We start from the raw sequence: 12,248 nt of genomic DNA, 5'->3' as shown, positions 1-12,248 counted from the left end.
AATGAATATGGTAAAACATTTTTAATGTTTGCAATAGAGTTAAACATGAACAAAAATATTATTTTTAATATCATACATAATGGAGCCGACATTAATGCGGCAGATAACAAAGGATATTCACCTCTAATTTATGCTATAATGTATGAGTGTGATATGGATGTTATTATTAAACTCATAGAATATGGAGCTGATGTGAATGTAGTTGATAACAATGGATTAACACCTTTAAAGCATGCTGTTCATTCCCGTATGTTTAAAGAAGTAATACAAATACTTATTGATAATGGTGTGAATATAAACATTCATAATGAAAATAATAATACACTTTTATTGTATATATTAAAAAATGTTAATAATAATAAAGAGCATGTGAGTTTTGTGATTCAGAAAGGTGCTGATGTATAACGCCAATAATGTATGTCATATTATTTGATAAACATGTTCAGTATGGTAAAAAAAGTATTAAAACAGAAATTATGTCTACATTAATTGAAAATGGTGCCTATATAGATGCTTTAGATAAAGATGGTCGTACAGCTTTATGCCATGCATTTCAAAGGGACAATGATAATGACGATATTCTGGTTTTACTATTAGATAGTGGAGCGAGTGTTCATAAAAATCGGACAATACTTCGTCAAACATCTTTAATTTTTGTTTGTAATAATTTTTCAGATATTAAGATTTTAATTGAACTTTTATATGTTAAAGAAGATACTAATGAGAATGATGATGTATTTCATACATCATTTTTATCTCGATTATATTCTCGTCATGTTGAACTTGCCATTTTGCTTATCTTTGATCATTCAGATTTAGTAAAGAAAGATAATAAACTAATTTTCCAACTAATTTTCGATATTTTTTCAAGTCGTCAATTGATTTATGCTGAAAAAATATTTTATTGTATTGTCTTAGATATAAACTATTTCGATTTCTATAGATCATTATTTATGGATATACATAAAAAAACATCAGTTAAAATGATAAAAACAGTTTTAGAAAAACGTTTTTTTGCAAAATTGGTTGATTGTGAATCGAATACACTACTTCATTACACTAACTGTCCCGAACTTATAAATGCATTAATTAGATGTGGTAATGCTGATGTTACTGCAAGAAATAATGATGGAGAAACAACATGCCACCAAGTATTTTTAGATACTGGTGGCTTTCCTCATGATGCAGCTAAATCATTTATAAAACATTTACTTTTAGTTCTTCCTTAAGAGTTGGATAGATACACTGAAGTAAAATTACAATATACTAATTTTATATATTTTGTAATGCTGAATTAATAAAGATGCAATCTATAAACATAGTAGATAATTTATCATTTTATAAATTTTGTTGTAAATTATCTAAATATGAGATGAATCCAATATCAGAATCTGATAATTTTTGTGTTTATAACGATGAGCAAATTAAACAACTATTTCCAATTTATTGTGATATAATTATTATGAAATTAAAGAAATGTAAGATCGATTTAAGTAAAAGGCAATTAATAAATGCTTTAGAGAGTTTAATTATATCAAATAGAACTATTAAATCGTATAACCCTAACCAATATGAAGCTGATTTGAATAATTGTAGTGTTGAACATTCTGATCAATTATGTGAATGTGTTTTTCTTAATTATGACATTATGTATTTTATTACTAAATATTTATATAATAAACAAATTGTTAATTTATTGCTTGCTTCATTTTAGATTTTATTTGAAATAATTATTCTGTTATGTTATGATTACAATTTGGGTAACAACTGATATTGTTGATTTATTTTATTTTTTATTGTAGATATTGATTTCAGAGGAACAACAAGATACTACTACTTCAATGTAGCTAAACTTTAGTAAAACCCGTACAATTAATGGTTTGTTTTGCTTAACTTTCTGAAACATTATTAAATTATTTGTTAAATAAGAAATATCTACTTTAGTGGCCATAAAAGTAAATATCCTCTTGTAATTTTGTGTGTAAAATAGATTGATAATGCTATTTAAAGAAAATGTCTTAATATTGTTATTATTAATAAAATATATTTTTATATTCACTTGTAACTAAAATTATTTTTACAACTACTAGAAGTTTGTTAGGACTCTTAATTAGTAAAAACGATTATTATTTTAAATAAAATGTTGTGTTTATTAACCAACTTTATCTTGACCTATTTTTCCTATCGATAGCACTGTAGAACAATGATTTTGCTTCCTGAAATACTGTCACTGAAATAATTAAAATGTAACTGCTAAATGGTAAAAATCCTTAAATTCTATTCACCCTCAATTTTCAAGAAATACTTTTTTATAGGTTTTTTGTTGTAATTCATACCTGTAGGGCACACTGATGCTTCAGAAAATGAAAATAAATAATAAAAAGCAATATCGGTAATAATTAATCTTCATTATTACTAATTTTCATAATCATCTAGAGTGATAGATAAGAATAACAACATCAACTGTAAATATATCTGCTGAATGTTTCAACATGTCTTCTCAAAAGTATGCGAGTAACAGTAATATTTTTTGTTATATTTGTTGAAAATTTAGGAGGACAATAACTTCATTAATTAAGAAAGGTTATAAACTTAATTTTGGCAGTCCAGTTAGTGACAAAGACTTACCATGGGCTCCACATGTGTGTTCAACTTCTGCAATTGACCTAGCTTGGCTTGATGGAAAAAGAAGCTGAAAAGAATGCCTTTTACTGTGCCTCTGATTTGGAAGCAACCCAATGATCACATTTCAGAGTGTTACTTTTGTCTCACACAGGTTGCTGATCGTACATCTAAAACAAAAAAATCACATACTCCAATATTTCATCAGCTTTGAGACCTGTATCACCTGATGAAAAGGTCAATACCTATTCCAAAAAGGCCGACTGAAGATAATCTTAAAAGTGAAGGATCAGATAATTTACAAACAGATTACTGAAAATACTGAGCAACTATTTGCCACCCACCTAATGTCTCAGATGGACTGAAAGAAAGCAGAGCTCCTAGCTTCCAGACAACAGTAATGGCATCTACTATCTGTTTTTAATGGCGTCAAAACATCTGTTTACCACAATTGTGAAAAATATTTACTACTGTTCGTTTCTTCAAAGGATAATATGGCCTTTTCCACAGACATTGATGGAGTTATGAAATATCTGAGAAGTGAACATAAACCAGAACAATGGCGACTGTTTATCGATGCTTCCAAGGCAATTTTGAAAGGAATTCTACTTTATACATGAAATCTGTTTCCAATTGTACCCTGATTTCTATGCTATAAATATGATGGAGTTGTAAGGGACGATGAAAAACATTTACTTGATTTTGTGATTTATAGTACTTGCTGATGGAAGATATGTGGTGACTTAAAAGTTATAGCACTGCTTGCCAGAATGCAGTTTGGTTATACAAGGCATAAGTGTTTCCTATGTGAGGTTGATAGCAGGACAAAAAAACGTTACATTACACTGTGAAAGAATGGTTTATGTATGAATACTTTGTACCTGGAACAAAGAACATTTTACATGAACCATTTGCACATCCACATAAAACACACGTGCCTCTGCTACATATCATACTTGGTTTGATGAAAAATTATATGAAGATCATGAATCAAAAGCAAAAGGGATTCCAGTACCTGTGGGAGATTCCTAAAATTAGTGATATCAAAATCAAGGAATGTAATCTCCATTGGGCCCCAGATACGAGATCTAATGAAAGACATACATTTTGATGCGTTGCTTCAGGGAACAGAATGGGAAGCTTGGAAAACATTCAAATCTGTTGTTAATAACTTTCTTGGATAACACAAAGCACCTAATTACAAGGAGATAATTTAGAATATGATTGAGGCATATAGAAATATGACGTGCAATAAGTCTTTAAAGATGCATTTTCTGCATAGCAGTGTAGACATTTTCAAAGAAGCCTTGCAAATGTTTGCGATGAATGTATTGAAAGATCTCGCTAGAAAATCTAAAACATGGAACCCCATTACCAAAGAAAATGGATATTGGCAATGCTTGTAATGGTTGGCAGCTGAAAAGATACGTAATTCATCATCAACAGTGTTGTTTTTTTTTTGTTATCACCCCAAAAAAAAGTCCTTTGAACTAAGGTCTGATGATAGTGGTAGCCATTCAAGTGGCTCGTGTTGACCTATCCACCTGTAGGGTTATTACTTGTCATGAACATGAAACCCACGCACTGTTAGAGCATTGCAGGGAGGAGCTCCATCTTGTTAGAAAGAGAACTCTTCATTATCCTGCTGTAACTGTAATTGTGGAATACCAATATCCCTCAGCATGTTAAAAATGACGTCATGGGTAATAGTTGTATGAAAAAAAACAGGCCCAATGACCCCTTCACATCAAAGGCACGCCCAAACTGTAACCCCAGGTTGATTCAATTGTTTTTCAATCATTACATGGGGGTTATCTGTTGAGTAATAGTCATAGTTATTACTACTAACAGCACCTTACAGATTAAAATTTGCTTCATCAGACCAACAAATTTTTCGAATGATGACATCACCTTGTCTTTCTTCATTTAAAAGTATCTTGCAGAAAATTGTAAACGGCAATCTGGATCATCCTCCAGCATGGATTGTTAATCCATGAAGTAATCTTGGTTGATAAATTTTCAAACCTAAATGTTGCATTAGATGAAAAAGAGATCTATGGGAAATGTCTAACTCAACAGAAGCTCTCTTTTTGTTTTTTGTTGGGCTTTGAGTAAATGCTTAAGTAACTAACATTTCATTTTCCGGCCACTCTTTGACATATTACAGATGGACCCAGTTCTATCAAATTTATCGCACATCTGTAAATTAATGGTCTACTTGGTGGAGGTGTATTGAATTCAACTGTGCTTTTCTGTTGAACCTGTTCAGCACTCTCTGTCTTCCAGTATTGTTTGATTATCCACTTACATTGGTCCTTGGTAAATTACTAGCCATGATTTAAGCAATGGTGCTCTGAAAAGAAAAGAAAATAACCGTAACAGAACAAAAGAATAGAACAGTAACAGATATATATATATATATATATATATATATATATATATTAATACTGTAGATCATAATAATGATCTACTTTTGCACACACCTGTATAACAGAAATTGCCAAAACTATATTGTCCACATTTTTTGATTTTGATTAAAGTTGGTGGTTATATATTCTGAAATATAAATGAGTAAGTATTGCAAAACCATTTTCAACAACTCTTCTGATAATAATTAAATGTATGCTTAACACTGTCGTTAAACTGTTGTCCAGGGTATGGTCTCATCAAATATATGAGTGGACCATCTTTAATGTTGTACTGCATATATATATATATATAGATATGCATGAATAGATAACCAAATTATCAAGGGTGATGTGAGGATATTGTGTTTGAATAGAAAATTGATGTAAAAGCTCAATAGACGGCAATCATTAGTCACACGAGTATTGAGGCAACATTGAGTGATCTTGGCCACACTTCTTAAGTTGATTGAATTGTAAATATACCGTAATTTGTTTTTTTTTTTAAATTACAACCTCAGACATGATGACATGTATGTTATTGAGGAAAATGATAGATGAAAAGTGTTAGATTATAAAGGGGATCGAACCAAGACCAGCTGATCCAAAAGGCCAAAAGTTAAAAATTTTAATTCACTGTTATTATATTCGTTTTTTACTAAATTTATGTTATTTGAAATAAGTAATGCAGTTATCTTATATAAACTTAACATAATTTCATATATTTATATATTTTTTAAAATGTATTTATTGCATATTCTGAACTGGCACCACATGGTGGAAACAGACATACAATAACTATTATGCTATTAAGGAAAGTAAATAACTATTTATCAGTGCAATAATTTAGTAATGCTATCTGAACATCTAAGTATGATATTTTTGAATTTCCTTTAGGATAAATTGGTTGCTTGTAGTTATTTTTAATATCCATTTTAATGTTATTTAAATTATTACCCTTTTTTTTGTCTTCAGTCATTTGACTGGTTTGATGCAACTCTCCAATCTAGTGCTAGTCGTTTCATTTCAATATACCACCTACATCCCTAACAATTTGTTTTACATATTCCAAACGTGGCCTGCCTACACAATTTTTTCCTTCTACCTGTCCTTCCAATATTAAAGCGACTATTCCAGGATGCCTTAGTATGTGGCCTATAAGTCTGTCTCTTCTTTTAACTATATTTTTCCAAATGCTTCTTTCATCATCTATTTGCCGCAACACCTCTTCATTTGTCACTTTATCCACCCATTTGATTTTTAACATTCTCCTATAGCACCAGATTTCAAAAGCTTCTAATCTTTTCTTCTCAGATACTTCGATTGTCCAAGCTTTACTTCCATATAAAACGACACTCCAAACCTATGCTTTCAAAAATTTTTTCCTGACATTTAAATTAATTTTTGATGTAAACAAATAATATTTGTGACTGAAGGCTCGTTTCGCTTGTGCTATTCGGCATTTTATATCACTCCTGCTTCGTCCATCTTTAGTAATTCTACTTCCCAAATAACAAAATTCTTCTACCTCCATAATCTTTTCTCCTCCTATTTTCACATTCATTGGTCCATCTTTGTTATTTCTAATACATTTCATTACTTTTGTTTTGTACTTGTTTATTTTCATGCCATAGTTCTTGCGTAGGACTTCATCTATGCCATTCATTGTTTCTTCTAAATCCTTTTTACTCTCAGCTAGAATTACTATATCATCAGCAAATCATAGCATCTTTATCTTTTCACCTAAATCCTTTTTACTCTCGGCTAGAATTACTATATCATCAGCAAATCGTAGCATCTTTATCTTTTCACCTAAATCCTTTTTACTCTCGGCTAGAATTACTATATCATCAGCAAATCGTAGCATCTTTATCTTTTCACCTTGTACTGTTACTCCGAATCTAAATTTTTCTTTAACATCATTAACTGCTAGTTTCATGTAAAGATTAAAATGTAACGGGTATAGGAAAAATCCTTGTCAGACTCCCTTTCTTATTACGGCTTCTTTCTTATGTTCTTCAATTATTACTGTTGCTGTTTGGTTCCTGTACATGTTAGCAATTGTTCTTCTATCTCTGTATTTGAACCATAATTTTTTTTAAATGCTGAACATTTCATTCCAGTCTACGTTATCGAATGCCTTTTCTAGATCTATAAATGGCAAGTATGTTGGTTTGATTTTCAAACCCATTACTGTAAATGTTCAGTCTAGAAAATTAAGCATATCCTTGTCCAATTTTATTAAATGTAATTATAAATAAAAAAAGTAACAACAAGGTTTTTATACTTCCCTGGCATTGGTTGTTAATGTAGTTATAATGTGAAAACAATTATTTTTAAAAATTGGAATCGCTATTAAAATCTGCTAAAAAGTAAGAAGTCTACTTTTCTGTTTGTGATTATTATATATTTTCATATACAGGTCCATCAATTTATAAGTCCATTGAAGTACCACATAAGTATGATCATATATTTTGACCCCAGTTCAAAAAAGTATTTAAGGAATTAATTAAGTATTTGAATAAAATTTCTTCTTCATTCTAGTGTACTTTGATGTCGGTTCAATTTTATTTTATAATTTTCTATGTCTGATTAAAATGCTATTGATGAATCACAAGAAGCTGTAATTGGGAAAACTCCCCTGGGAATGTTATTCCGATAGACATAAATAATTGTGGTGACCTGTTGTATAACGTACAAGTACAGAGCGTTCATAAGTTATGTTACAGTGTAATATATTAAGTTCTGGTGGTTTACTTAGCAGCTCTATGGGAATTTTGAAATAATTCAAATGGCCTGCCGTACGAAGGGACCAACTGGAAAGGGGTGAGTTACCAAAAGCTATGTTAATAAATTCAATGACGAACCAATAAGTAAAAAAACGAAAGATAAAGATGGTTTTGTACCTATTACAGTAGTTAAGTACAATGTTTGAAGCTACTAAATGGTACGGAGCTGTAGAAAGACGTATGCTACCTTTAATTTTAAGTTTGGCTGCAGCAGTGCACAAATTGCAAGGTACAACATGAAATGGAGCTGTAGTAGATTTAGGTAAAAAAGTATTTGCAAAAGGACAAGTTTATATTGCTCTAAGTCAGAAGCTTGGATGGTTTAACTTTAAGTGATTTAGATCCACGTAAAGTCCTTAATAGCCCACACAATAAAAAAGCACTTGCTAAGACGGAATGATTGGAAACCTTGTACAGAATTGAATATGTCCTACACTTCACTCATGCCATCGATATGTTGATTACTAATAATGTATCAACAGTGTGTTACAAATATTATGAAGAAATTTAGTTGTCCAACCTTAGGAGACTCCACAAAAGTTCATGTGATGCAGCATATATAGAAATACAATAATATAAGATGTAATAATTACTATGTTTATTTTTCCCGGGGTATTTGGTGCTCTATTAGTCATCATCATACTTTTGTGATCAACATTGCACTGATTTGATAATAATAATAAATTTATATTCTGTTTATTTACTTTCAAAAAATATTTAACAATATGAATGATTTACGTTGTATTATCTAACATTACTTATTCTATTGTTATATTTTAATTGTAACAGTGGGATTTTTTGCATATACTTGGAGAAAAAAATGAAATATTTTATAATAAACAATTTTTAGTTTTAAATCGTACATAGAATAAATTTGAATTATAAATATTTTTAATTTCATTTTTTAGATTGAAAAATCTTTAGTAAAATCAAATCAGAAGTAAAGAAGTTTCAAAAGTTTTCGAAAGAATATTAAAGATGTTTCCAGGTCCTTCAAAATATAACATAACAAACTGTTACGATAATATTGTTAAAGTAATCGTTTATGACGATGTCGTTAAAGTTGTTGAAATATTGGAAAGGAATACGAATGAAATCAAAATGATAATGACAAATTTTAAATTATATTATTTATTTTATAAGACAAAAAGTAAAGAAATGTTGATAATTTTATTAGATTATTTTGATGTTAAAAATATTTTTGACATTACCAATAATTTACCATCAATTATTACTGCTGCTATAAGGCTTGGTATGGATATCAAAATGATACAACGATTGATTGATAGAGGTGGAAATATTAATCATACAGATGTAAGACATGTTTCACCATTATTACAATCTATAAAGAGTAAAAGAGATGTTAATTTCATAAAAGAAATATTAGAAATGGGGGCAAATGTTAATGAAATATGTGACCGTTTAGGAAACTCAATATTACATATAGCAGTAAGTAATTTTTGTAGCGGTGATATCGAAGTGATTAAATTGTTGATAGATTCAGGTGCAGATACCAATGGTCAGAATTATTCCGGGGAAAAACCTTTCATGAAATTTCCACTGAATGCAGATGAAGATTTGTGGTTGGAACTTATAAAGAGAGGATTATACATTGATGAAAGCTCAGGAAGCTATTTGTGATACCTTCCTAACTAATGTAGTGTCTAAAACAAGTAGAATTAAACAGTTTTTACATGTACTAAATTATAATCAATTCACTATAAACACAATGAATAAAATATGTAATCGTCTTTTATATTTGGCACTGAATCATAATAGTTGTGTTGATTGTATTACAGAAATCATTAATAATGGTGTAAACGTTAATGAAATGAGATACCTTAACCTTGATGTAAATGATAAAGCATTATTAATAGCTTTAAAGCTTAATAGAGATAAGGAAATTATATCAGCACTTATTGATAACGGTGCAGATGTTAATGCGATTGATAGATATGGATTAACACCTTTAGTATATGCAATAAATAACAATTATACGGTAGAAATAATCAATAAATTGATAAATATAGGTGCAAATGTTAATAAATGTGATTTTGTTGGAGTTACACCTTTAATGTATGCAATTAAGAATAACAGTAATGAAATTATTGGTGGATTGATTAATGCAGGAGCCGATGTGAATGCAGTAGATAAATCTTGCAGAACAATTTTACTTTATGCTGTTATATATCATAATGATCAAGATGTAATTAATTTACTTATTAAAAAAGGTGCTGATTTTAGTAAAATAAATAATTGGTATGATCATTTTTGGTTCGATGTAGAAGTTGTGAAGAAAAGCAATGATAAATTTATTGCAGAAATTATTCAAAATGGAAACAATGATAAGAAAAATGAATATGGTAAAACATTTTTAATGTTTGCAATAGAGTTAAATATGAACAAAAATATTATTTTTAATATCATACATAATGGAGCCGACATTAATGCGGCAGATAACAAAGGATATTCACCTCTAATTTATGCTATAATGTATGAGTGTGATATGGATGTTATTATTAAACTCATAGAATATGGAGCTGATGTGAATGTAGTTGATAACAATGGATTAACACCTTTAAAGCATGCTGTTCATTCCCGTATGTTTAAAGAAGTAATACAAATACTTATTGATAATGGTGTGAATATAAACATTCATAATGAAAATAATAATACACTTTTATTGTATATATTAAAAAATGTTAATAATAATAAAGAGCATGTGAGTTTTGTGATTCAGAAAGGTGCTGATGTATAACGCCAATAATGTATGTCATATTATTTGATAAACATGTTCAGTATGGTAAAAAAAGTATTAAAACAGAAATTATGTCTACATTAATTGAAAATGGTGCCTATATAGATGCTTTAGATAAAGATGGTCGTACAGCTTTATGCCATGCATTTCAAAGGGACAATGATAATGACGATATTCTGGTTTTACTATTAGATAGTGGAGCGAGTGTTCATAAAAATCGGACAATACTTCGTCAAACATCTTTAATTTTTGTTTGTAATAATTTTTCAGATATTAAGATTTTAATTGAACTTTTATATGTTAAAGAAGATACTAATGAGAATGATGATGTATTTCATACATCATTTTTATCTCGATTATATTCTCGTCATGTTGAACTTGCCATTTTGCTTATCTTTGATCATTCAGATTTAGTAAAGAAAGATAATAAACTAATTTTCCAACTAATTTTCGATATTTTTTCAAGTCGTCAATTGATTTATGCTGAAAAAATATTTTATTGTATTGTCTTAGATATAAACTATTTCGATTTCTATAGATCATTATTTATGGATATACATAAAAAAACATCAGTTAAAATGATAAAAACAGTTTTAGAAAAACGTTTTTTTGCAAAATTGGTTGATTGTGAATCGAATACACTACTTCATTACACTAACTGTCCCGAACTTATAAATGCATTAATTATATATGGTAATGCTGATGTTGCTGCAAGAAATAATAATGGAGAAGCAACATGCCATCAAGTATTATTAGATATTGGTGGCTTTCCTCATGATGCAGCTAAATCATTTATAAAACATTTACTTTTAGTTCTTCCTGAAGAGTTGGATAGATACACTGAAGTAAAATTGCAATATACTAATTTTATTAATTTTTGTAATGCTGAATTAATAAAGATGCAATCTATAAACATAGTAGATAATTTATCATTTTTTAAATTTTGTTGTAAATTATCTAAATATGAGATGAATCCAATATCAGAATCTGATAATTTTTGTGTTTATAACGATGAGCAAATTAAACAACTATTTCCAATTTATTGTGATATAATTATTATGAAATTAAAGAAATGTAAGATCGATTTAAGTAAAAGGCAATTAATAAATGCTTTAGAGAGTTTAATTATATCAAATAGAACTATTAAATCGTATAATCCTAACCAATATGAAGCTGATTTGAATAATTGTAGTGTTGAACATTCTGATCAATTATGTGAATGTGTTTTTCTTAATTATGACATTATGTATTTTATTACTAAATATTTATATAATAAACAAATTGTTAATTTATTGCTTGCTTCATTTTAGATTTTATTTGAAATAATTATTCTGTTATGTTATGATTACAATTTGGGTAACAACTGATATTGTTGATTTATTTTATTTTTTATTGTAGATATTGATTTCAGAGGAACAACAAGATACTACTATTTCAATGTAGTTAAATTTTAGTAAAACCCATACAATTAATGGTTTGTTTTGCTTAACTTTCTGAAACATTATTAAATTATTTGTTAAATAAGAAATATCTACTTTAGTGGCCATAAAAGTAAATATCCTCTTGTAATTTTGTGTGTAAAATAGATTGATAATGCTATTTAAAGAAAATGTCTTAATATTGTTATTATTAATAAAATATATTTTTATATTCACTTGTAACTAAAATTATTTT

General features: G+C 28.7%; 1 protein-coding gene across 1 annotated transcript; it reads left to right on the top strand.

Moving 5' to 3' along the window:
* Positions 1-138: 138 nt before the first annotated feature.
* Positions 139-12,017, top strand: LOC142321314 (uncharacterized). Its single transcript, XM_075359307.1, has 5 exons — positions 139-286; positions 712-818; positions 8,960-9,453; positions 9,494-10,022; positions 11,973-12,017. The coding sequence occupies exons 1-5, from the start codon at positions 139-141 to the stop codon at positions 12,015-12,017; spliced, it is 1,323 nt and encodes a 440-aa protein (XP_075215422.1).
* Positions 12,018-12,248: the final 231 nt, after the last annotated feature.

The sequence above is a fragment of the Lycorma delicatula genome, chromosome 3 (genome assembly GCF_047948215.1).
Source record: "Lycorma delicatula isolate Av1 chromosome 3, ASM4794821v1, whole genome shotgun sequence".
NCBI classification, from domain to species: Eukaryota; Metazoa; Arthropoda; class Insecta; order Hemiptera; family Fulgoridae; genus Lycorma; species Lycorma delicatula.
The sequence above is the reverse complement of the archived record's forward strand: the minus strand, read 5'-3'. Positions and strand labels throughout refer to the sequence as shown.

Coding starts and splice junctions, on each gene's coding strand:
- LOC142321314 (XM_075359307.1), top strand. CDS start 139: ATGTATGAGTGTGATATGGATGTTATTATTAAACTCATAGAATATGGA. Junction 9,454..9,493: donor GAAAGCTCAGGAAGCTATTT/GTGATACCTTCC, acceptor TAAAACAAGTAG/AATTAAACAGTTTTTACATG. Junction 10,023..11,972: donor TATATCATAATGATCAAGAT/GTAATTAATTTA, acceptor TTTTTATTGTAG/ATATTGATTTCAGAGGAACA.